The 27,845-nt window shown below is 40.5% G+C and overlaps 1 protein-coding gene across 2 annotated transcripts; it reads right to left on the bottom strand.

Annotated features, from left to right (window-relative positions):
- Positions 1–7: 7 nt before the first annotated feature.
- Positions 8–27,845, bottom strand: Kcnj16 (potassium inwardly rectifying channel subfamily J member 16). Of its 2 annotated transcripts, none has more exons than XM_057775062.1 (2): positions 27,356–27,375; positions 8–3,424 (listed from the first exon to the last, which is right to left on the bottom strand). In XM_057775062.1, exon 2 carries the CDS (start codon positions 3,315–3,317, stop codon positions 2,070–2,072), a length of 1,248 nt encoding a protein of 415 aa, XP_057631045.1. In that variant the 5' UTR covers positions 3,318–3,424; positions 27,356–27,375; the 3' UTR covers positions 8–2,069. The 2 variants fall into 2 exon arrangements, with proteins under 2 accessions (XP_057631045.1, XP_057631044.1); XM_057775061.1 differs by lacking the exon at positions 27,356–27,375 and adding an exon at positions 27,708–27,845 and having other exon boundaries at positions 9–3,424.

The raw sequence follows: 27,845 nt of genomic DNA, 5'->3' as shown, positions 1-27,845 counted from the left end.
GACCTTTATTGTTAAGTAAGCCATTGGGGGATGGTAAGAGTGCTATAAATCTGCACAGATGATTAGAGATGCACGGGACGTGGGAATGCCAACCATTCATTCCATCCTGTGTGTGAACACATAGTGCAACAGAATAGATTTAATCAAACATCAGTGACCCCCACCCCCTACCCCCCATTTCATTGGCAGGCATCATGGGAAGACAGAGCAAAGGAAATACAGTGCAGTGGAATGTACCTGCCTTCTAGAGAAACAAATTCAAACTGGTGTGGAAGGCATTGTTATGGTGGTGATGATTTCTAGGCTTGGAAATGGTTAATATTCTAATTTAGAGAAGCAATTGCTATTTTAAAAAGCCAAATTCTCTGTGTGTCTGTCTCTCTGTCTCTCTCTGTGTATATCTCTCTCTCTTTCTCTCTCTCTCTCTGTATGTGTAACACATGAGTATATTGTATGATTTAGCTAATGGATTTTCCATTCCTAAGCAGTGCAGGTTAAACGTGACTTTGGTCACAGATATTAAGTTTCAGGGCAGTTTTTAACTTGCCCCTTGAGCAGATTTCTTATAAGATATCAGGGTTGAAAGATTTACTTACACATGCGCATTTGCAAAGTACATGGTATTCTGTATTGATCCTAGGTTACAGGAAGAAGCAAAGAAAAATGGAAGAGAGAGAAAAAAGGAAAATTGCAGAAGAAAGGAGGGTCCTTCAATACCTCTCTGTTTCACTGCACTTGGTAAGCTTTGACTGTGTGATTCCATTCATTCTACTTATGAGATCAAATTTGAGTAACTGGGCTGTGTGTGTTTGTGTGTGTAGAAAAAGAGAGAGAGATCGCTGAAAAAAAGCAAAATGTATGTGTGTTTAAATTGAACAGCAGCTGTATCATATACTCTTTCCTAGCTCAGAAACAGTGGGAAAAAAAATACACAAATCATGCCAAGCCATAGCTAATAATTCTTCAGTTTATAAAGCTTACAGTATCTGAGACTGGGTTCATGCTAAAAGGAGTCAGGAATTAATCCTTTAACACGATAACAGAACGTGCATTTATTTTTTGTCCTAAAATTTAAGCATTTCCTAAAATATTCAGTTTATCCCTCTAATACACAATCAAATCAACTCCATTGCTCTGTTTCACAAAGTCGACCATGCTTGTAGCCCAAGTCACCATACGCATGACCTCACTGCCTTAGAGAAGATGCTAGCTCTTTTAGTTCCTCTGAGCCTACATGTAGCCTCTCAGGATCATCTGTCAAAAGCATTTATTCTCAGGTCTCAGCTGCCTCTCACTGCACCCATCTCTGGGATCCCACCCAAATGCTTGAGAACAGGAGGTGTATTTACACAGAAGACTTCTCCAAGGAACACAGGGAAGGGCTGTGTCCCTCACTTCTGTTCCCCATTTGTCTGGTTGAACCAAGGTATTTAAGAGAGAAATAGTTCTCCAAATAATGATGCCTCTGCTTCCTCTGTCACATGGCTAGCTTCTAGCATTCACTGATAACACATTAGGCACGTCTCACTGAAAGGTGTCTGTGACTTGATGGCACTGTCAATTTCTTAGAGTCACATCGGCTGCTGCTACCAAGACACCATGAGAGGCAAATACAGGACCTCAAACCACACTTCATTTTACTTCCATGTCTCGTGTTTTTGTGCTGAGAAATGTCTTATTTGTTTTGCTTAGGTTATGAGATATTATTATAAGATCTCATTCCATAATTATTTTATCAATGTAAATATTTAGCTCACCTGTCTCTATCTCTATCTATTCTAGCAGCCTCTTTTCTCCCACTCCTAAATATTTCACATTCAAGAGAGGATACAAGGGTGTGCCATAATGAGATTAACTGTAATCAATTAAGCTTCTTAATAGTGTTCCCAATACAAAATTTGCTACCAGTGCCAAATTTTAAGGCTGGAAAGCTGTGGTATTTTTAGATGATCACTTACCAGGTTTAACCTGCTGTGCTTTCTATTGCTGCTGCAAAGGACAGGTGTAACATTTTGCTAAAAATCACGCTAACAATGTTGTGCCTTTGGGTAAGGGGCTGAAGAGGAGGGCTACATCTGGGATTCCATGGAGATTCTATTTAAAGTCAGGAGAGCTTTTTGGTAAGGGACTTCCTTGCACTCATCTGGTGGGGAGGTGCCGGTCTCCTCAGGGTTCTCGCAGTTGCTCACAATGGCAACAGCACTGAAGGACCGCCTCCTGACATTGCTGTCAGAGCGGGCAGGGGATGTTTTCTCCAAGTTGGTGAGTTGTTGATCTTTCCAGTCCAGTTGTTTGGCACTGCAAAAGGGGGCATAGACTTCCACACTTCCTTCAAACTGCAAGCAGTTCACTTTGTAATACTTCCTCTTCACTTCCAATACATCATTAAACCTATGGCCCCAGAGAATTTCTCTGGGGACGTAGGAACTTCTAGACTGGTGGGATGTCCCAGTGGAATCCCCAGTATAGATAAAAGTCACTAAAATCTCGAAATTATCTTTGGCCACTGCCTTGCGATCAAGGGCATACAGAGGACTCTCGTGGTCAATTTCATGGACGATGGTAACTGGGGTTACCAGGATGATCTGGTCATTGACGAGTTTGAGATCTTTAAAGGTCATGGTCATCCGCCCTTCACTGTCTTCTGAGTATCGGAGAAGCTGGGCTCTCACTGTACCCTCTACCACATGGTTTGGTCGGAAATCACCTATGCGCCACATGAGGCAAAGCTTCCCGTCTCTCATACCAATGAGTGCAAAATAGCTGAAGCGGATGGTCTGGGCTCTCTTCCGGGCGGTGGCCATCTTTGCCAAGGCTGCTCCAATGATGAAGGTGTTTATGATGCAACTTAAGATGGACTGAAGGATGACCGTCAGCACGGCCACAGAGCATTCTTCTGTGACACACCGGTAACCGTACCCTATGGTGGTCTGGGTCTCAAGGGAGAATAAAAATGCTGCTGTGAATGAATGCACGTTGTCAACACAAGGCGTGATATCTGGATCATTTAACAGGTCTCCATGATGAAAGGCTATGAGCCAAAATATGGAGCCAAATATCAACCAGGAGAGAATATAAGACAGAGAAAATATCACGAACATGTGACGCCACTTGGTATCCACAAGAGTGGTGAAAATGTCAACCATGTAGCTCCCCCATTCTCCAAAAATGTGTTTAAAGTACACGTTGCAACTGCCATCTTTGTGGAGCAGGCGCCTTCTTGCCCTTCTCTTCTCAGCTATAGCATGTTCTGGGGGATAGCCGGGATATTTGGAATCCACATTTACAATCCGGTAACTACTTCCGTAGTAGCTCATTTTTTCTTCGTCCTTTAGCGCATCCAGGAGAGTTTTATATCAGTTCAAAGTTCCAGGTGGATTGCTAATTTTTGTGTTTTCTTTTTTCCTTAGTTTTCAGTTAGAATCTAAAAAACAAATAGAGAACAAAAAAATTAAACATCTTATTAGTCTTAGATTCCAATTTCCATCTTGACAGCAGTTTGACGTATTGGGAGCAATTTTGTTCCATCTAAAGTAGCAAATACTCCATCTGAACCATGGAGACATTCAGTATTGATTCAACATTCTGGTATAGAAAGCAACTCAGTTATTATAGGAACAAAGTGTGCAATTAGAGAAAATCAGATTTTTTATGTAGACATAGTGTTCGAGTAAACACTATGATAACCCCAAATGGTACCTCACAACCCTTTCTCACCTGATGAGAGAACAGTGGTTTTAAATTAACACATTTCATTGCATGAAAGAAATCTATAATATACAGAGATGAAGTAAGATTCAGTTTCAAGATTTCCAATCACTAGTACCAAAGCAATGAAGAATTTCTACCTTTACTTTGTAATGAAATGGCTGCCCCGGTTCCTGGAGAAGGCAGCCCCTCGCGGTGGCTTCTTCTCTGTCCCCCTTGGGTTTTTCTTCTCGTCTACTTCCCAGAACAGAACAGAATGAATAGTGACATCTACTTCTGATTAAATTCTTTTTCTCCTAGCTCCACCCTTAGCCTTGATTGGAAAAGAAAACGTTCTTAACCCCAGAGGAGTTCAAACCACTCCCAGGTGAGCTGTTGGGAAGGTGTAAAGTTGCCTCTGCTTTTGTCTCACAGCCTCTAACCATCCTTACAGCTCTCTGGTTTTTGACACTAACTGCTCTTCTCTCTCCCTCAGAATAGAAGCAGAAAATTTGCCAAAGTTGTAAAGCTCGTTTAGCTCTTAAAGGGAGCATACTACCGTTCAACAGACCGCTCTCTTAGCTCTTGGGTGTTTTCGCTGATACGTGTGCAGCATTCCTTAGGCAAAACTCATTGTCAAGGAAAGTGTATAATTCTCATTTTGGGGGCATCCGTGTCTAAAACCACCAAAGTTTGAAAGTAAACTTTAAAAATGTGATTATCCAAACAGTCTTCAGCTATTTCTGTGTAATAATAGCATCAGCACACTAATGGTTCAGTAGTTATTGGAATCTGCCTCTGACATGATCCACCTGTGCCGGACAGATGGAAGAAAGGGAGACTAGAGAGATATGGGCAAGAATATCCCATGATCCACTCAGTCACATGGACACACAATATGACTAAATGCTACTCCCTAAAACTCAATTGGGAATTAATCACTATGGATCTACCTCACTCCTGACTGCAGAAGAGAAGAAAGAGTTAACATCTCTCTGGCCAGAAAGAATCATTTTCTCTCTCTCCAGGGACCAGACCCATTTTTTTTTACAAAGAACTCTTTGTCAAGGAGACTACTTACAAGGACAGACTGTGCTTATGGCCAAAATCCCTGTAAAGCATCATGGGCTTCTCTCTCTCTCTCTCTCTCTCTCTCTCTCTCTCTCTCTCTCTCTCTCTCTCTCTCTCTCTCTCTCTCTCTCTCTCTCCAACAGTCCATTCTTTAGGTTTGTTTAGAGTAGTTCTTCCTATAAATGGGCAATCTTTGGCCTTGTATATGGAAAGATATTTGAATAATTGCAAGATAATGACCTAGATCTACCAAAATGTTTCTAGGATTGCAGAACATAAAATATACAGTGCAAACATTATCTGTGATATCTGTTGATTAAATATCAGAGGCACCTGTTTAATTAAATGTAAATACCCTGAGGCAGAAGGCACTACAGTTTTGCTCACTCTTTATACTGACCATAGCAGGCAGGAGTCTATGATAAATCAAACAAAAACAAACAAAATATGAGATAATTTCAAACCGCAGTACAGATGTGGAGGTAGAATTGTATTTTTGCTAAATGCTTCCAACCAAGAAAGTTCCTTAAGGAGAACTACCCCAAACCAGGGAAGACTAAGAGCTAAACAATGAAATAAACACACACACACAGATCACAGATCGAGAACTACTGTGTAAGTGTCTGTTCTATTCAGCTGCCAAAGGGGGAAAAGGGTTTTATTTGAAATGGCTTTCAGTTGGCATCCTATTCGGATTCCCGTGGTGCTAGGAGCTATTATAAACAAGCCACTTTTGAAACACCTTCCAAAACAGGACAATCGGTGGATTAATTTGCAATTAATATAAGTTATAAGCGAGCAAATTCGGGCATGTGGAAATTGTTGTACTGCTAATAATTTCAGGGTTTGCAGTTATGACTGAGAATTCTGACCCAAGTTCCCCAGGTCCCTGATCGGGTTGTGATGAGTTTTGAATGCCTGGTTAATGGGAATCTGTCGCCACCAAACAAACCAGATTAATAGAGCCAGGTTTAATCTGAAAAAAGCACTCCTGGGTGATCTCTGGAGGGTACAAAGGGTATCACATGGCTAATATGGCCACCAAGTGCTAAGGTAGCCTATAGGTGTGGTCTTGAGCAGCTCCAAAAAGGGGTTACTTTTGGTGGTTTTCTCAGAGGCGGAGTTTGAAGAGGGAGGCTCCAGGGGAGATGCTGCTTGGGGTGCCAAGGACTGGCTCTGGAATGGGCCTCTGAGCTGGAGATTCCAAACATTCCAGTCTTTTGAAGTATATATGTACTCCAGTTGGCCTTCCAGCTAAACAGGTTGGTCACTGCAACCATGCAGTTCGCTTCAATTTATACAGAGATAAGCATTCAAATCCTGTGTAGGATCCCATGTTTGCTTCCTTCCTTCCTTCCTTCCTTCCTTCCTTCCTTCCTTCCTTCCTTCCTTCCTTCCTTCCTTCTTTGTTTTTTAATTTTGTTTCTGTTTTTCTAGACAGGATTTCTCTGTAGCTTTAGAATGTGCCCTGGAAGTTGCTCTGTAGACCAGACTGGCCTGGAAGTCACAGAGATTCCCCCTGTCTATGCCTCCCAAGTGCTGGGATTAAAGGCATGTGCCGCCACCACCACCCAGCCCCATGCTTTCTTTATATATTCTTTGGTTCTCCAACCATGTCAGTGAGACATACTTTGAAACAAATATCTTCAATCTAAATGATAAATGATAACCTAGACAGACCAACAATTTTTAGCCTCGTGTGTCCCTCACCTACATGATCAATGAAGGGCTCATGAAGACCCTTTCGCCAAAATGATTAAACAAAATAAACATATACTCATCTGGTAAGTGTGTTGTGTTAACTTGAGAATTTTTTCAATTGCTTGCTATGAGATATCAGAGGAATGTTCTTGTAGGTTCATGGGAGTTCTGCATTTCATCCGTTGAAAATCTAGCTTTTAAAACATCCATAATGTTGATCAGTAAGGACAGCTTAGGGAGTAAAGGTGCTTGCCACCAAGACTGACTACTTAACTGGATCCTTGGAATCCAAACACTGGAAGGAGAGAAATAACTTCTGCAAGCTGTCCTCTGACCTCCACATACCACGTCACTCACACAAACACCCAAATAAACGTAGTGAATAATTTGGAATTGCTTTGATGCTTACATATTCATTTTGCCACATCGAAAGAAAGCATCTGAAGAGCATTCCCATCTTCAAGATTTATCTCACACTTCACTCTCTACAAAGAAAACTAAAGCTGATATAATTATGAAATTATGGAATATAAAGGTCAAAGGCAGAAGCTGAATCAAGAGAAGCCCATTTTGCCAGATGATAATTAGCAAAGGCACCAGATGCCCTTTGACTCCCTGACTGTAGGGTAGTGCTTTCTATACATGGGTTAAAACAAATGGAACCTTCACAATCTGGAGGATAAACCCTTCTGATCATCAGCATTTATTAAAACCTCCAAACGTTGTGACTGGAGAGATGGATCAGAGATAAGGGGCCCTGGTTGATCTTTCTGAGGAGCCTGGCTCAAATGCCAGGAACACAGGGCACCTCTCAACCTCTGTAACTCCAGTTCCAGGGGATTATGCCCCTGCCTGACTTCCATGTCTACCAGCTAGGTATATGGAGTACAGGCATATACGCAGGAAATACACTCACACACATGAAATAAAATAAATGCATCTACAGGTATTTAGAAAGCTACTAAGAGGTAGCTTATTTCATTTTGTGAAAATACCTGGGGGTGGGGGGGTGGGAAGAAGACAAAATTGGAGAAAGCATGCCTTTCTCTGAGAGCCGTTTTTCTAATATCTTGCTAATTATATTAAGAGTAGATACTGAAAAATATTATAAAATCCACTTTTAAAGTGACTGCTGGGCTCTGCTATCAGACCTCTCTTATAGTAATTTCTTTGCATGGATTCAAGCTGAGTGCACCTTTTACTAATTCAGTGCCTTTTGAATGGGCCATAGACACAGCAGGGGGCATTTTAAAAAAAACATGAACACCCTCCCATACTTGTTCTTGTTTTTTCATGCATAAAACTGAAACAATTTATCTTCCATTCAGCTGTATCCCCCCATCTTTAACTGTTTACCAAAATGAACCACCCTTGCAACTAGGTCTTCAAAAATAAGCTTTCTCCCAGCAGGTTAAGAGTACAGCACAATGACCAAGATTTTGCATCCTCGTTTCTCATCGATGTTAAAATGCAATCTTGCCTCTACCACCTACTTATCATAAACACATTCATTATTGCTCTTGCGTAATTCAGTATGCACCACAAAAAAAATGAGCTAAAATATTTTCGGTGAAACCCAATTATTGAAGCCAGTGGCTTTGGAGGTTAAGAAGTTCTTTTTTTTTTTCCCACATAAAGGATCTGAGGCAGTTGACACTTAAGTCATCAGTAATCAAATTACTCTCCTGGCAGCTATTAAATGAGATAAGTTTTGATGGAAATGTGAGAGCTGCTAGGGCAAAGAGGAGAAAGGATGGCTTCATTCCTCTCGAAAGTCATTGCTTTGAAAATAGCCTCTTTTGTGGAGAAAAGAGGGTAGTGAATTAGAGATGTGGTGGGGGCAGTTGTAGGGAGGGTGGGGTGAGCTCTGGTTGGAGGAAGGAGAGAGAGGAATGATGAACTAGACCCCATAATAAATGAGGTCGTTTGCATTTTCTACAAAACCTGTTCTTCCACTCCTTGCTTTGGAAGGGTGCTTCCCCTTTATCTTTCCTGGAACTCTTAAAAGGCATGAGCGGACACACAGAGTTCCTCATTCAGCAGCTAAATGTGTGCTTCACCTAAAAGACTCTCTCCCTATCTCTCCAGACCCCACCAACTTCTTGCTCAAATAGCTTCTCTTTGATGATACATCTGTTTAGTTCTCCCATTTCCTTCTCAATAGGCTCTCAACTCAGACTTTCATCTCAGGCTCCAGGTGGTGACATGGGCTGGAGTAGGGTAGAAGTGGGAGAGGGGATGTGGGAGAGAGGGTGAGGGAGTGGGAGGGTGTGAGTTTGGGGGCGTATACCTGTAGCTTTCCTTTGCATGAAATGTCCTGAAGTTACCAAGTACCATGTACAATAAGAACTAGAGAACAAGAAAGGGACTATAATGTTTTAAGAACAAGCAAGTAGACTAGATGTGGGGGCAGGGAGAACTCAGCATCACAGGGCCAGTGGGGACATTCACTTGAGATCCTGTTTCTTCCCAATTTGTCTTTCAGTGATACCCACAACCTAATTTAAATCCTTTCTCACCCCCAATGTTGCTGTGTGTTTTTAAACTTTTTCTTAAATGTATTTCTTTATTTTGTGTGTATGTGTGCTGAGTTTAAATGCACACACATGCCATGGGGTCTGGAGGTCAAAGGACAACTTTCAGGCCTTGACCTCTCTACCCACCTTTTTTTTGAGTCAGGGTCTCTCTTTGGCTTTTGACTGTGCTTCTGACTCCCGGCTAGTTGATACATGAATTTCACATGATTCTTTTGTCTCCATTTCTCATTTTGCTATTTTAGTGTTGGATTCTCATTGCTGTTTCCACATCTGTCTTTTGACATGGGTTTCGCGGGTGGAATGCAGGTTGTTAGGCTTGCACAGTGAGTTCACTTACTCACAGAGCTGCCTTGCTGCTTTACAAACAAGTAGAAAGTTCGAGAACTAGGATAAGTTTCCCAGTTTCCTTGAAGTCAACATTACTGCAAAAACAATTTGATTTTTACAGATTCTGTACATGTGTTAAGATATCAGTTTGTCCTATATAATGAGAACATGTATTTAAAATAAAATTAAAGTCAAATGATTTATAATTGCAAATAATTTAACTTTAAAATCAAACTGTGTTAATAAGAAATGTCTAGAAGGTATTTTTGCAGCTAAAGAGATGGCTAAGTGAGTTAATAGTCCTGACTATTCAAGCATGAAGACCTGAATTCAGGAGCCAGAACTCACATAAAAAGTAGAACATGCCACGGGGCAGTGGTGGCGCATGCCTTTAATCCCAGCACTCCCGAGGCAGAGGCAGGTGGATCTCTATGAGTTCAAGAACAATCTGGTCTACAGAGCAAGTTCCAGGACAGGCTCCAAAGCTACAGAGAAACCCTGTCTCAAAGACAAAAAACAAACAAAAAAGCTAGAGCATGCCTATGTCTATCCCCACATCACCACTGTATGGACAGATGCACTGTATGGGACACATATGGGAGGATCACGGGTGCTGCAGGTTGTCCCAGAGATTCTGTTTGACGTAGATAATGAATGGTAGAGCAAGGGGCCTCACATCTGCAGTATCTTTGTATGACTTCCACATGCATGTGCAAAAGTGTGTTTGGGGGGGTTACTGGGTTATCACAGAGAAACCCTAAGTGCTGAGACAACCTTCCGTTCAAGGTCTATCCTCAACTCCAAGAGCATCATGTATAAGCTACTCTTTCGAAATCTAATGTGTTCATTTGTGAACAGAAAGAATGTAGCCTGTGTTACTGTGAGGTTTGAATGAAATAATGGATGGCAAGCCAACATCTACTATAACAAGGACAGAGTAAGTGTTCAATAATCATCACCTGAAACTGAATTGTGAGATAGTTGTTTTCACTCTCTCAAAAGATAACCCCCCCAACTGGTATGACAGTAGCAAATCATAATGGTTCTCAGTAGGTAATTCTAGTTAAATTCAGAGGTAGCACCGCATTCTTGTGACTAAGCCACCAGAGTTGTTTCTTGGTCCTTCTGCTAGCCCCTCAAAGCCGAGACAGCAAATGACATTTCTTTTTACAACTATCTCATATAGGAGTTTTCTTTTTCTCTACATACGTACATACATACACACACACACACACACACACGTATATATGCACATGCACACACACATGCTCATTGAATTTGATTTGAAAATTTTATTGTTACTTTTTCTGAGGACTCTACCACAAAGAACCAAGAACTCCCAAACTTAGCAAATTCAACAGCCTAAGAAATTCGCAAGGCGATCCCACACTTGTTTGCTGTCTAGAGGAGGTGTGCTCGCTTGGGTAAAACAAGTTTTGATAATTTTTTTGTTTGTTTTTATCTTGATTACCAGCCTGCCCATCCCTGCCTTGATTGGATGCTAGCCCACCCTTGCTTTTGTTGGATGCTAGCCCACCTCTGCCTTGATTGGAGGCTAGTCTGGGTTGCTCATACCTTAGCTTGAGCTGGATTGAGGTGGGTGCAGAAGCCAGTTGGGATAAGATCAACTGTCCCTTTAAAAGACACATTTCAATCTCTGTTGTGTCATAAAAACACTTCAGCAATGATTTCTAAATTTATATTGAGAATCGGTTCAGCTGACCTCTACTATATATTAGGTCCGTCACTTCCGAACATTGGAGGTCAGCCTCCTATTCATGTGGAGTTAAAAAAAAAAGTGACATTACTACTAGCTTCTAGGGAAAAGGAACAATATATATCAGCGTGCAGAAGGAAGAACAGCAAAGAGGGAAGGTACCATGTGACCCAGGCCACCAGAAAGGCTTTGACGCAGAACCTGCCATTCAGGTTCAGGGCACATTACTTCTTGCCCCAGGTAAAATGCTTCCAAGCCAATCTGGCTCTCCACTCTATTTTGTTTTTCTAAGACCTAGTCACTATCTGGTTGTTAAGGCTTTCATTATTTATAGGGGTGATTTCGCTGATTGTTCTGTACCAATTCTAAGAGCTGGTTCTCACAGGAACCAAACATTACAGGAACTCATCTGCATTTTACCATTGAACTCAGGCTTCTGCTCTCTTTCACCTGACTTCACCCAGCTTGTATAACACCTGCCTCCTAACACAGCTCTCGCCTCTCTCTTCCCTGGACCCTTTAAGATGAAATGAAACCAGCTGCTGTGGGTACTATCCAAAACAGCAACCCGAGCCTGCAAAGTAGAGTGGAGAGGACAGGAAGATGAAAATCAGAGACTTGTATCTATCTGTGCTTCAGCCACATGTCAGCAAAATGATATCAGCACTTCACAAATGCTTTTCAGCTGATTCTGTTTATATGGAGTTTGAGAGTAGCACTGGATGTATCACAAAAGGTTTTCATGAGGAACAAATGGAAGACTCACCAGCACCATGGATGTTCTTTAACTTTATTGTACTTTCTTAACCGGAAAAAGTATCTATCCTTCAATAGCTCATCATACTGAGTACTTGTCTAGTCTGATAGGGATGGATGTGCAGGAGATGAATTGGAATTATCTAAGAAAGAACGAACAATTGTATCTCAGGAAGAGGAAAACCCATCACAGAAAACTCTATGATCTCTCTCTCTCTCTCTCTCTCTCTCTCTCTCTCTCTCTCTCTCTCTCTCTCTCTGTCTGTCTCTCTGTGTGTCTGTGTATGTTTGGGGGATTTGGGAGAGGAGAATCAGGAAATGTAGTGGAAGCTTCCTCTCCCTATGTTTCTAGAGCAGGGCCATCTGATGATATAGAGGGCAACCAATCAGAATTTCAGTCAAGATTGAACTGTACAAATTACATAAAGTCTTTTGAGTACTGTTATTTAAAGACACTCCAGGGGTCCTGAGGTCAGTGGCGAGAGGCTGCATACTGAGTGTCCAAGAAGGACATAGATATCATTTCTTAGGAGACAACCTCAGATATTCCAACTTTTCTTGTCAGTTGCCTTTGCCCAGAGTTCCTTCACATTGTAAAAATTCTTTTATCCTCCAAACTGAATTTTTCATCATTTTTCATCTTTATATCAACCAGTGACAATTTTCATTGCTTGAATAACAAAGCATTGAAAAAATCAACTTAATGCCAACAGAAAATATCTTCTATTTGCAAGAACATATTCTAATCAGTTTTCTAAAATATATTTAAACTATCAGCAGGTCCTAGTTAGTGGAATTAGTTTCCTCGCTGTTTTCCCCCTCCTGTCAAAATTATCATATCTCATCTCAGTGAATCATGTTTTTCAGAGAAGCATAGTGAAATCCCCTTAACAGGTCTCCTTCTTTTGTCCACTTTTTTTTTTTTTTTTTTTTTTTTTTTTAGAAAGTGAAATCAAAACCGGTCATTGTTGACTTAAGAAAGTCTTCCAATTGACATTGGAGTATTTTCATAATTACTAACACAGAATGGCGCTATCTGACCTCTAAGCATCTCTCACTATTCTGCAATAGAAAGGACTCTTCACCACATCTTTAGTCTTCTCTAATTTTTATGTGTGTGTGTGTATTTGTGTAGTGTCATGTATGACATTGAGTGTGTGTGTATGCTGCACATGTGCTCAACTGTGCAGGTGGAGGTGGAGGGCAGATGTTCACAATGGGGTATCTTCCTAAACCCTTCTCCACTTACGTTTTGAGAGAAGTTATTCCATGGATCTTAGACGTTAAGCTACACTGGCCAGAAAGCTTCTCTCTGAAAACTTTCTCTGTACCTCTGCATATCCCTCCCCAGTGGTGGAGTCTGAGGTACCCATGGCCCCTTCTGACTTTTCTAAATGCCAAGGATCTGAACTCTGTTTCTCATATTTTTGAAGCAAACAATGTGACCAGTACACATAATACACATGCATGTTTTTTCTAGTGTTAATTTGCCTGTTGTGCTTCATAGACTTCATTAGTTCACTCTGAGAAGGAAAAATCTCTCTGCCTTACATCATGGAATGTTGGTAGTTGTGACCAGGGACATGAGATCTGCAAAGCCCACAATCTTTGGCTCTTTATGAAGTATTCCAAACCTGCTCTAATACATGACTAAATTATCAACAGGATTGCATCATGAAAAAGATTACACGCTACACAAGGAAAGGACCACTCTAATCTTTTTACTTCTGCATCCCTTGTAGCTAATGCAATAGGTGGCATTCAGGAATTCACTATTTGTAACCTGATGTAATGGATGAGCAAACATTGGAAAGACAATATTCCTATCAAAGAACCTATAGTCCTAAGTTCATCAACACCCTATCAATACTGACACTTTTCCAAATTCCAGATCCCAATGATCATGTTTCTTTTCTCCATAACCTCCAATCCAAAATTAAAAAAAAAAAAAAAAAAAAAAAAACACGACAATAAAAAACCCTCCTGTTTGAAAGTCTTTTGGAACAACTATAAGCCTTATCATAATAGTTGTGTTCAAGCATGCTACAGAATTCTCTAGAAATATGAAACTTTAAAACATTGTACTTGGCACTAAAAGGTGTTTTCCTAGGACTAGGGGCAAAGCTCGGTTGGGAGAATACTTGTCTAGCATGCCAGAGGCCCTGGGTTCAATCCTCAGCATCACAGTGGTGAGTGACTGAGAGAAATAATCTTCCCCAGAAATAAGCTGCCTGCCTAATTGGCTATCCAATGACAAGAGTTCAGATCTGAAAACATACACACAAGCAACATCAAATTGACTTAGCAGATTGTATGTATATATTTAGGCCTTTATATGTGTGTATATACATACATATGTATTCATGTACATAAATACACATATCTACATACACATTATGTATATATATATGTATTATTCATAACAGTAAGAGTTAAACAAACATTAGGCCATGATTTCAAGAGGAAGCAGGAGGGAACCACATGGGAGGGACTGGAGGGAAGAAAGGGAAAGAGGAAAATGATGTAATTGTATTTTGATTTTTAAAAGCTAAAAAAAATCAGTACAAATCTAATTTACAGAAATTTCAACTAATATAGCACTTTTACTGAAAAATTTCATTCTAAAACTTTATCATGGATGGGCACAAAAACCTACCTAAAAGAAAAGAAAGCTGTTTGTGGTGATTTTTGAGTTTTACCAGACCATTTAATAAATATGGGTTTGTGTAGGTGCAGCACGATAAATAAAAACCCAGAGACAGAAATTGGGGTTCAACCTGAAGGTCAGAAAAGCAAAACAGGCAGCCACTGGGTCTTATCTCTACCTTAGTCTGAAATGGCCATCCGGCCTCCAGGAATCTCAGAATGAGACTATGTCTGAGAGCTGCTTCCTCCTGTCTTATATTCCTCTCTTGTGTTGGAATAAAGGTGAGTACCACTACTGCCCAGTTTCTATGACAACTGGTGTGGCTACTAGAATTAAAGGTGTGTGTCACCGCTACCTGGTCTGTATGACTAATCAGTGTAGCTGTTTTCCTCACTACATATAGGAAATTAGCACAACCAGGTTTACTCTGTAAATATTAAAAGTGATACAGGATAAACATGTAACATGATTTGGCACAAATAGAAACATGATTATCAAACAGTTTGAACACTGCCACTTCAAAACTTACATATACTTAAATGCAGAAAGGTATGATAAACAGCAAAACAAATTTGTAATTCTATCAGTTTAGTAGGATTATTTATTCTCCTTTTATTTATTATTTGTATGTTTATATATCTTGAATTTTACAATGGGAGGCTGTGTAAGTGCTTGAGTGGGTAGCGGTGCTTGCTGTGCAAGCGTGACGATCTGAGTTCAGATCCCAGAACCCATGAAAACAACCTGGCACATTCCACTGCATCTTTGACCCCAGTATCATTGTTAGAGATCAGAGACTGGAGCATGGTTGCGACTTGCTGGCCACCAGCCTAGATTCAGATTCAGGGAGAGACCCTGTCTCAATAGAAAAAGGCAGAGAGTGAGACATCAAGACATTCAATGGCCCACTCTACCACACATGTACATATACCACACACAAACACAAACACACACGAGCATGAGAGAGAGAGAGAGGAGAGAGAGAGAGAATGAGAATGAAATTTTACAGTAAACACATCTTTTGCAAAAAAGAAATCCAGGTATTTTTCAGTTCAAAATTTGAAAACTGCCAATTCTGGGGCCCTCTAAAGAGAAAACAAACCAATAGCAATCTACAAGCATTTATTAGACCTTTTAAAAGGCAGCTATAAATAGCCTGGAGAAGCAGACAGTCTTACAGACATCTAAAGTCAGACATTGATGCGGTAATTTTTGCTGGAACAATTCACAGAAACAAATATAGTGACATTTAATTCCTCTAAGTAAAACCAGATCTCCTTTGAAACACGGGGGGGAGGAGGAGAGGGAGTTGATCAGATCTGGACACTGAGAACAATTGGGAAAACCATGAAAGTTACGGGTACCCTATCGGGGTTACATAAAGCAGCGGTTCTAAGGAGGCAGCATATACATGCCCCCTTTAGTACCGCCTTTCCCACCTTCCCCATTCCAGACTATATTAAACTTCCAATACCTCCATTTCTTGGCTCAAAAGAGCCTAATATGTTTTCAGAATCCTTCTTTTATCTTTGGAAAGAAACCATTAACACATGCCGTTATGTGCAGGATTGTGGTCTATAAGAACAGATTTTGAAGCCCCAAAGAAATAGGAAATGGGTGAAGGTTCTACGCAGTTATTAGCATGTGCATTTGCATACATAGTGTATCTTAATGCAACCTACTGAGGTCAAAACCCATATTCAGGACAGCACAGCAGTGTGTTTGGATGTGTGGTCCTCTAACAACTTGCCTTTAAAATCCTGGAGAAGGAAATGACACTAGCAAATTCTGGAACTTTTTTAGCTCTGTCATTGGACTATGATAGCAACATGTAGTTTTTATACATCCTCAAGACCAGAATCTGCTTCTTTAATTTTTCTGAGACTAGCTATGGGAAGATAAGAATTTGAGTTCAAATGTTTAATGGCTCATTAGGAAGAGTTGACATTTTTGGAAGAGGTTATAATGTCCACGATTGAGTAAGTTTGTTCATTTGGATTTTGGATTTTTGAATGAGAAAATTGCCTTTATAAGCTGGTACCTGCTTCTCTGCGTTTGTGGGAAAAGTACTGCTCTGGACATAAAATGAGACTGTGCTCCAGAATCTATTCTTAGTGAAGGTTTAACAACAGGACTTGTAGCTATGATTACTTAAAGAGAATTAAATAGTATGGGTTGGGGTTGCCTTTGTAGAACGTCACTGTCTTTGAGGGTAGGTTTCTATGACAAGGACATTAAGCAACCTTTGTATAAGCATACCTGCGGTGAAAGGGAAGATATGCAACTTCCAAGACTTGTTTAAAAGTTCACTTCCATCTAATTGTCTTGACCTTCAGGGTACTTCAGGAAGATGTGACAGAACTGCCCAGAAGAACTCCTAGCATCACTAAGAATAGAAATCATGTGATACCTGGCACTCACTTTGGGTAACAAAACAGTCTTCCTTGTGGTTCCATGCCAGGTTGCCTATGACTGACCTATAATAGATTCCAGACAGTTTCATTTGAAAGCGGCTCTGATTAGAACTAACTGTGCATTCCCAAGCAAATGGAACTTATGGAAAGCATATGTGCCAAGACCTTTGACCTTCTCAGTTTGGCATTAAAGGTATCCCAACAGAAACCTAACTCCGGTGTCTCTGTTACAATTTTCTCATTTGGGATGAGGGCCTGCAAACTGTCCTCTCTGGTAACATGAAGGCTATTTATTAGTCTATTGCATCTGCTGGGAATCAGTGAACTCACAGATGTGTTATGCTTGTAGACTAGGAACTCCCTGGATAGTGTCTACAACTTCTCTGACCTTTAAATGATTCAGTATCTGTTTTAAGTTGTCAAACCGAAAACTCAGGGCATCTTTATTGGGGAGGAAAATGAAGCAACTGTTATCACTTGTTGGCTCAATTCCCATTTCCCTGGTGGATACAGAAAATTGAGAAGGCCCTAAAATACAAGACAAGATAGCCTCTAAGGAAGATCCAGACAAATAGCCTCTTAAGGATTCTACACGCTGCATGCTGCTAGCAAGTGGGGTTAGCTTTCTATTGCTGTGTGCATTCCCAAGGCTCCTTTGATGGGAAGAACGACCACCGGCGAGTTTTTGGATGATTTAGGTAGATAGTAAGACTAAAGTACATTTGATAGACCCTTGAATTTCCATGAATCAGATTTTCTGTGCTTTCTCTTCTCATTACACTTTTGTTTCTGTGACGGTGCTATAGATTAACCCAGCCTGACCTGACTTGAATTTCATTATTCATGAATGTCTACACAAAGTGACAACCCAAATCAGCAATATTTTCCACAGAAAGGCAAGTGAGATATATCTCGGTCCCAGTGTTTCTCAAGAAACAGTATTCATTTTGGCGGGACCTAGACAGTCAGGCTAAGCACAGGCAGAGGCACTTTTTGAGTTGTATCTCCTTGTAAAAAGATGAAACTTTCTCTTAAGTGTCTCTGTTTCACAACCAAATGTACTGATGCCTACGGTGGTGTTAAAAACATGAAAATGGTTTCATGTATTTGATTTAATCAGTATTCAACTATATCTGTGACGACCTGGATTAAGGATTGGAATGGTTCTTGTTGTCTTTAAAGAAAGCCAGCCTTGTTCTACCAGAGATATTCTCTCAAAGAGCCCTCTTAAAAAAAGCACACCTCTGTGAGAAAGTAGTGTCAGAGTGATTGAGGCTAGGGCTTCATGAAAAAGAAAGTTGGCTTTGCTTGAGACCTTCTCAGCATCTAAGACTCCAGCTGGCAACCTGACAATATGCTTCTCTGGTTAACTTTGCTTCCTAGGCTAATGAAGGAAGTTAGAGCCATACATAGATAAACTGTAAAAGTAAAATAATAAGAAATCAGATTGTGTTTGGCTCAGAATAAGCTCATGCTTCCTAAAGAACACCCATTTGTGTACCTGGGGATGCTATTCACTCTGACTTTGTGTTCCCTGAAACACAAAGACAATGTGATCAGTTAAAGACAATGATTGCCAGGCAAAAAACCATTTAGGAATTCAAATGTTAATTCCTAAGTCTAATTCATGCAGCATGCAGTATGCCTATGAAAATTTGAGTGATGCTTGGCTCAAACAAATGCCTTTCCAACATGCCAATCAAAACTTTTTATTCACCAAGGATTTACACAACATAGAAATACAGTGAACAAACTCTAAAATATTTTGAAACCAGAAACGAATGTGATTGGGGTGTACTGTATGAAATCCCCAAGTAATTAATAAAAATATTATGCTGCAGAAAAAAAGATTATTTACAACAAGTTTTACTATAGTTCATGTGCCCACTTCCCTTTGGTTTGTAATGCCTGGAGAAGGACACAGAGATGAGTCAATTGCTTTTTTTGGAAATAAAATTTGATTTTCCTATCACTTCATCAAAATGCCATTAACATGCCCATACAATAAATATCATTGGCAAGAAATTCATCCACTAATAGATCTGGGAATTTTTTTGAGGTTTAAAATACAATCGAAGAATATGCTAAGAATGTTGGTTATTTTCATTCATAGAACTTAGGAACAGAGGAAGAAATGCTGTTTGGGTGTTGTTTCTACAGTGTGAACTTCATTGGCATTTTGGATTCTTTTGTTGTTGTTGGTGGTGGTGGTTTGGGTTTTTTTTTTTTTTTTTTTTTTTGGTGTTTTTCGAGACAGGGTTTCTTTGTAGTTTTGGAGCCTGTCCTGGAACTAGCTCTTATAGACCAGGCTGGTCTCAAACTCATAAAGATTAGCCTGCCTCTGCCTCCTGAGTGCTGGGATTAAAGGCCTGCGCCACCACCTCCCAGCCTTGAGTCTCTTATAACTTTTCTGTAAGAGCAAACTGGGGACCGAAATTTAAAAAGAAAGAAAAAAAAAGGAAGAAAGGAAGAAAAGAGGGAGGGAGGGAGGGAGGGAGGGAGGGAGGGAGGGAGGGAGGGAGGGAGGGAGAAAGAGAGAGGAAGGGAGGGAGCGAGGGAGGGGGGAGGGAGGGAGAAAGAGGGAGGAAGGGAGGGAGGGGGGAGAGAGGAAGAAAGAGGGAGGGAGGGAGGGAGGGAGAGAGAGAGGGAGGGAGGGAGGGAGGGAGGGAGGGAGGGAGGGAGGAAGGAAGGAAGGAAGGAAGGAAGGAAGGAAGGAAGGAAGGAAGGAAGGAAGGAAGGAAGGAAGGAAGGAAGAAAAATGTAATGGCGAGGCCAAGCTCAAGGTTAGGGTACTTGCCTTGCATGTGTGAGACCATATAAACATGCAATTAAAATCCAACCCTCCGAGGCAGATTTCCAGCCAGTTGTGAGTGTTCCCATGCCAGCTCCCGTATCCACAAACATTTTTTTAAAGGACACATATCAAGCTAAGAAAATATTTGTGCTTTTATTCATTCACATTTAGCTAAATGGCACCAGAAACTTTTGAAAGCCAAGAATTATAAGGCTGACTTTTTGACCCTCTGGGATTTCCACTTGGATCACAGCTCTTTTTTCCTGAGCTGCAAAAACATGGCAACAGCTTGGGTCTGCCTAACCATCAAGCAAAGCAGGTCTCCACCTCCTTCCCTGAGCGGACCTCTTCTGTTTTGAGGCAAAGAATGGCCTGTATGGAAACAGCACATTGGAACCATCGGTCTTGCCTGTGTGTGGACATGCTGCAATGCTCCTTTCCCTGAAGAGGTTTTACTCTCGATCACATATAATAGCACTAACCAAACAGCAACTACATAAGCAGTGGTGGCCAGGAAGCCATCTGATCAGTGTGTACAACTTATGAGTGTGGGACAATCTGCAGGTCTTTGGCGATGCCAATCAAAATTTATCTATGTGTTCCCTGTGTCTGCTATTTGGACACCACCTGCACGTTGCTTCATCTCTTCTCTCAGGGTTGCAGTGCCTGACCACTCATGCCTGCTTCCTAATGATGATCATATAATGCAGGTTGTAATAAAATTGTTTTTGAAGATACAATTTAAATTTTTATTGTACATATTTGTTGTACATATATTGTGTTGCATAGGAGCAGTTTCCTACACATTTATAGCATATACTGAGCATTCCATTTTATCCCCCGGCATTCTATCCCATCATCCCTTCCCTCCTCATTTCTCTTTCCCATCAACTCTCTTTTGTTCTCCTAGACAATTTTATTCCCACTTACTCTATATGTGTATATGTGTTTGTGTGTGTGTGTGTGTATGATTTTATGTATTTATATAAAATCTGGAAGCCACATATAAAAACATTATATTAGTCTGAGACTAGCTTAATTTGCTCAATATTTCTAGTTGTATCTGTTTTCCTACAAAAAGGACTCTTCTTTATGGCCACAAAAATTCCACAGTGCACACATACAGCATTTATCTATTCCTCCGATGGAGGTGGGTCATCTTTCTATCTGTTGTTCCATTGGTTAAGTAATAAAAAAACTGCCTTGGCCCATTTATAGGCCATCCCTTAGGTGGGTGGAGTAAACAGAACAGAATGCTGGGAGAAAGAAGCCGAGTGAGGAGTCGCCATGATTCTCCCACTCCAGACAGACGCAGGTTAAGATCTTTCCTGGTAAGCCAGCTCGTGGTACTACACAGAATATTAAAAATGGGTTAGATCAATATGTAAGAGCTAGCCAATAAGAGGCCGGAACTAATGGGCCAGGCAGTGATTAAAAGAATACAGTTTCTGTGTAATTATTTTGGGGCATAAGCCATGTGGGCGGCCGGGTGCCGGGGACGCAGCCCTGCCGCTCATATTACAACATTCCTCTGTTCTTTTCTCTGATATTCGACAGAACCCAACTAGTGAAGCCAGTACCAGCACTTGTGGACCAACTTTAAAAGGACTACCCAGAAGTGGGCACAGAATTTATAACTCCATCTTTGTAGTTCTACACAGAGGTTTGACTAACATTAGTGACCCTTGTTTATGATTCTATCACCTGTCACTTATATGTTTTGTTGTTATTGTTCTTGCTTTTGTTTTAAGATCTCACTGTGTAGACCAGGCAGGTTTTGTACTCACAGAGATCCATCTGCCTCTGATTCCCAAGTGTTGGGATTAAAGGTCTGTGCGACCAGACCCCACTAAGTATACTTTACATTACATTTATATATTTTATAGTTTGTCAGTTCCCTAGCTACAAGAGAAACTGAAGCAATTTACTAAAGAGTGTTCCAAAAATCTAGGATTTCAATCAGTTCTCTATAACTAGACAAAAATAATTCGAAGAGATCAATGTCACACACTGGGATTGCCTGTCTTTTGTGTGTAATGCTGAGCCGGGTTTCTAGAATTAAAACGATCTAATTCTATTCTTCTGTCTCCCTGTACCAGGCTGCTGCAAGATAGTTCAGTTTACCTGAGCTATATCTACTTTCTCTGGATAAGCCAATACATTGAGTAAATATCAGCCTTCTAAGCCTGACCAGACCAAAGCATTAAGAATCTGAAGACTCTCCACTTGGGAGGCAGAGGCAGGAGGATCTTTGTGAGTACAAGCCAAGCCTGGCCTAAAGAGGGAGTACCAGAACAGCTAAGGCTACAGACAGAGAGCCTGTTTCAAAAGGAAGGAAGGAAGGAAGGAAGGAAGGAAGGAAGGAAGGAAGGAAGGAAAAAGAAAAAGAAAGAAAGAAAGAAAGAAAGAAAGAAAGAAAGAAAGAAAGAAAGAAAGAAAGAAAGAAAGAAAGGAGGAAAAGAAAACAAATCTAGAGTCTCCCATGGCAAGAGGCCAAGCAAGATCTGATAGGTCATCCAGTGATGCCTGTTTATGGGCAGTGTTCAGTGTTCTCACGTATAAGATTACGCATCCAGTGATTGAATGAAAGACAAGCCTTCTTGTCTTTGAAAGCCCTTTGGAATGAAACCAAAATGTTTAAAGACAATGGGAAATATAATTCCTTGTGGATTATGTCGTAGAGCATCCTGAGGAGGGTAGCAAGGGAAAAGCTTTGTTTGCACACATCCAAAGTATACAGGATTATCTCTACACTGATTCCATCTGCAGGCAGATGCTTGGCTCTTGTGCATGAACTAGTCCTAGTCTCAAAGACCCAAGCTTGGGTGTGGTGATGCACACCTGCCATCTGGTATGGCAGGCAAAAGGAGAATTATGAGTCTGATGCCAGTCTGAACTATTTGGTGAGACCTTGCTTTCAAAACAAATTACGAAAGGTCTGCAAAGATGCTTTTTCACAGCTTGAGGTTTGGTTTCCAGCACCTACATGGCAGCTCGCAGACATCTGCACCTTTAATTCCAGGAGAAGTGATGCCCTCTTCTGACCTCCTTGGTCATCAGGCACATACATGCAGAAAAAAAAAAAACACTCATATGCATAAACTAAAAACAAATAACTTTGTGTGTCTGGAGAGATGCCTGAGCAGTTAACAGCACTTGTTCTTCTAGAGAATCAGGGTTTATTTACCAGTATGTGGAGCAAAGACTGTCAGGGCTTTAATATGCTTAATGGCTAAGAAAAGAGGAAAGACAAAAAAAGGAGAACACAGAGTTAAGGAATTTAAAGAACTGACCATGCTTAGTGTGTAGTAGATTCAGGCTAGCAAGTTTTACCCAATCACAAGTCCCAGATACAAAGTTGAGTCTAGGGATCTCCATGTATGGACAGTACAAAAATATGATACAATTCTCAATCAGAGAAGAACTTCTTAACTGTCAGGCAATTCATATCCAGGAACATGCTTAATTCTTCTCCCAGCAGCCCTGGAAACTAGGCATCAATATCATCCCCTCTCTCAGATACAGCAATGCTGTTCGACTAGCTTGGTAGACTTTCTGGGATCAACAGGAACTATTGGGAGGAAAGGATGAAGAACTCGTCCCGTTCTATCCCTAAGGTTTTGTGCTAGGAAGTACTTTGCCACTGAGACACTCACACGGCTGCCTCAGTCAGTAGAGCATGAGACTCTTAATCTCAGGGTCGTGGGTTCATGCCCCACATTGGGCACCAGATGTAGCACAAATTCTAATTGGTCTTAATAATAAAATCCCAGAGTCAGATATTGAGGTAAATTCTGAAAGATCAGAGAAGTAAAGGAGCCAGCCATTAGAGAGACCTTTTACCTCCATCAAACCTTCATACCAAAGTGGGAAAGATGCTGTCTCCATTAAAGCATGCTCTGGGACGTCATGACAGCTTTACACTGTTAGGTGCAAAGAAATGGTTGGAAGCAGAATCATTGTTGACATGTCATGGAACACTTACTTCTTATAGACTAGACCTAGGTTCACGATAGAATTAACTGCAAGGATTGTTGATCTTTATCACCAGAGATGTGCTACAGAGCCATGTTAACAAGAACCTGTGAAATTTCCAGCTCAGAACCTGGAGCTGAGAGGGCTATATATGAGATCAAATGACCTTAACTGTAGGGCTTAGAGAAGGTCACAGGCAGGGATATTAGAGAAGCTGGACCCTAAAACTTCATCTGAGTTCAGCCCAGGCCATGGAGCAAACAAACTGAGATACAAGAAGCAATGGCAAACAGAATGAAAAACATTTTTCCCAGAAAATTCAAGGCAACTATTAAAAAAATAGATTTTCATTCACAAAGAATTTCTGGGGAAAGTAATAAAATTTGTTGAAGTGTAGAGATATTTTAGATCTGGGGGTGTATTGAAAGCATTTTAAGCAGCCATTGTAATGGTAATGATGACAGTAGGAAACAATAAAAAAAAGAATGAATGAAGGAGAAACAGATATACACTCAAAATATATAAAAACATATTCAAAATCTTTATCAATTATCATAGTGAAACAGTTTTTTTTTTCTAGGTTGGTCATGCCTATTACTGTCCTGAGGCTGAGTGACTGTAATCATCCACATGAGAAGCTCATAAAATCAGTGTTGTTAACATTCCCCACAGAAGGAGCCTAAAGGGTCTTAGCTCATGAGACTTTCATTGGGTCTCCTTCAGATTCCTTCCAACGATCACTGTTGATAATGTAAGCAATTTATTGGGGTGGGATTTCTTGGTGGGGTCCATCAAGATGCTCAAGCTACCTCCCAGTGGTGTAGCTGCCCTTTGGGCCATCCCTCTTACTAGAAGTAACTACAGAAACCTCATAAGTTCACTTTTCTAGACTTGAATGGAATTATTTCTTTGGTTTGTGGATGATCTAAGTAGGGATGTTAGTCCATTCGTTATGATCTCTCAAGAAAAAAAAATCACCCAACAAACACCAACTATGCTTTCTATTTGGTGACCTAGATTTTCCCAAACACTTAAAACATGACTCTGATCTGAGTATCTGACACCCTTGCATGCAGAAATGGGAAACCATATGTATGAGTTTGTGTGTGTGTGCATATATATATAAATGTATATGCAACAGAGACAGAGGTCCTGCTTTGTGATGTTAATCTAAGAACTGCCTATTGAAAGTATACAGCTACAAATTTAATACCCTTATCAACAAGAATATTTTGTCACTAATATTTTTAACAATAGACACCATCGTGGGACTATTTGTTTGAAATTTGTGTAATCAAAGGGTTTGTGGAGGAATTTCCTGCATTTGTTCAGGAGTTGGGCTAGATAACTCTGAAGTTCTCTTTTAACAGAAAGATGCTAAAGGGTTTCATGTGGCGATGTTTTCATCAACAAGCACACAATATTTACTGCAGTATTAGGAGATGAACAGTTGTGAGTCGCTGTCTAAGAGGATTAAAATTAAAAGTGTCACAAAGACTTCATCATCTCATTAGGATCCAAGCACTGGAATCGTCTGATGTCAAAGGAGAATTGTGAGCTTTGCTGTCATATCAACAGGAAATGTCACTTCCTTTCTTGCCTGGTTGCTATCTTTGCTTTTGATCAGTGTTGACTTTTATAGTTTAGTTGACTTGTTTTCTTTCTTTTTTTTTTAATTTTGCGATCTGCCCGTAGCTCAAACCTTAAAAACAAATCAACAATAGAATGAGAAACAGTTCCCATGTGATTTGGGATTTTCTGAGCAACCATTAAGAAAAACTCAGGAAGTCATATGTGGTAGCACATACTAATTAACACAGTACTTGGGAAACAGAGGCAGGGGAATTGCTAGCAGTTTAAGGCCAATGGGATCTACATCATGGGTTCTAGTTCGGATGCGGGTACTTAAAGAGACTCTGTCTTTAAAAAAAGAGCAAAACAAACAAACACACACTACAGGAAACGCTCAAGAATCACAAATTATTCTGGGCCAGTAGCTTTTGGGCTCCAGGTGTCCTGATTCCCTGTGAGGCTAGAGGTACTGCCTCTTGTAAATGAGTAAAATTCTGGTGTTTTTTTTTTTAATATCTATACCTGTATCTGTACCAATGCACACACACACACACACACACAAACACCGTCTGTGTCCTATGAAGGGTTTCTCGTATTCTAATCACCTAATATAGCAGATACATCATTTCTCAAACTAAACATTGTCTTCCCTTTTGCCAGTCACCAATGATTGTAATGGACAGACTGATTCGCATTTGAATCTCATCATGACCAGTTACTTCAGGTAACGCAGACTGGTTACTTTACTCCTTGAAAATAGGTAATTACAAAAACTAAATTGGAGAGCCCTGTGGAGTAACAGAAGTCCTGTCAATGTTTAGAAGTTGTATACTAAGCTTAAGTACTTGAGTCAAACAAGGGCTGACCTGAAACAATCACATGTCAGTCAGAGATGAAGCTATTGGCAGATTCACTCAATAGTGGATGCTTTGATATGAACCAGCTTAAAAGATCAAAATATAAAATGGTTAATCTTTATTACACCATTACCCAGAAGAGAATGTGCCTGGCCCTAAATCATCTTGCTTCTTCCTCATGCCAGCCCATCCCAACATACCATCTCTGACCTCAGCTACATCACTAACCACAGAGACTGCCCATCAGCAGAATGAGGCCCAGGGGTAGAACACAGCTATTGAAGCAAAAGCCATGGCAGCAACACATCACAGTCGATAATGCTGCTACATGTACCTTTTGAAAAATTCTACCTTCCCTACTGCATATTCACAACCAGCTGATATTTTTCTCAAACCTGAGAACAAAGTGTATGTTCTTGATTCTTGGATCTGAGCCATTTGTTGGAATATCACTCTGAGTTCAGCTATTAAATTAAGTCACTCTTTGCACTAGAATTTTCCTCTTCTTGAAAATGGAGCTAATGGAAGTTATCTCTATGTAGTTTGTGGTCTCTATGTGCCAGGTACGGTATCAATAGAGATTATATACTATCTAGGGACCAATACTGTTAAAGGTTTTTCTGAAGGAGGTGGGGAGAAACTGGAAAACTTGGAAAGGTCACTCTTGTTAAGCAGTCAATTCTGACTGGACAGTAAGCCTTCGGGAGCACTGCAAACACTGTCTCAGCCTCCTCTGAGTTCTTAGCATGATTCAAAGGGAGCTTTTGGAAGGCAAAGATTCATGTGACCAAATAAGATGCTTACTGCCAAATCCATGATCCTGTCCCTACAATAGCTTTGGAATCGCCACACAGTCCAACTGTTTTCTTTCCGATTCTGATTTTTTTTCTACTGGTGAAATGAAAACTTGCAGACAAGGGATAGCGTGAGTATTATTTTCTCGATAGCATCGGTTGAAATAAAGTAATTAATAGAAGCAATTAATGGAAGGTAAACATTAAATTTAGAAAGCCTGGTAATCATTTGTCCCTAAACAGATTCCCATGTTTAGGGGTCAGGTGTTACTCTTCACAACCAGTAGTTGCTTTCTGCACATATTCTAATAATCATAATCCATTCCCATATTTCTAGTTGTGAAGAAGTAACTGTGAGAAAACCACTGCAGAAGCAGAACTTATTGCACAGTTTCGAGCCTTTCATATTCTTTTGTTGTCACTTGGAGGCAGTGGAAGGGTGACAAAGATGTACAGCATAGCTTTGTTTTATCAATGTCTCTTTGTACAGGAAATTAAAGACTCACTTCTTCCACACCAGCCACATCAAGAAGCAAAAATAACATCCCATCGGTGAAGTCACTCCTCTTTTAGTCTCCCACTGTCTGAATGTTGCTCTCCTTAAAAAAAAAAAAATCTATAAACAGCACGTTACAGTCTTAGTCTGTTTGGTTCAGTACTCCCTAGAGATGATAGGAAAGAAAAAAAGAATTCCCAGTCATCGGCCTTGTAGTTATAAAACATGACTGCATAGACCATGGAAGATGCAGGTGCCCATTAAAAGCCTGAACGCAGAAATCATGAGCCTAAAGGAACAGATGAATGAGTAAGTAAGTAACCCAGGCTGAGACCACTTTGTATTTGACGGCAAGCTCTTACCTTAGTTACAGACCCAAACCCTGGGACCTTTTCATCTTCACCACGACTGCAGCAGAGACATCTCATGCTCTTTTCTCTGTGCCCTTCTAGTTCACTCTCTGAGGCTGTCAGCACCTACCACACAACCATGGAGATGAG

This window comes from Chionomys nivalis, chromosome 7 (assembly GCF_950005125.1).
Source record: "Chionomys nivalis chromosome 7, mChiNiv1.1, whole genome shotgun sequence".
Taxonomy (NCBI): Eukaryota; Metazoa; Chordata; class Mammalia; order Rodentia; family Cricetidae; genus Chionomys; species Chionomys nivalis.
This window is presented reverse-complemented; position numbering and strand designations above follow the sequence as displayed.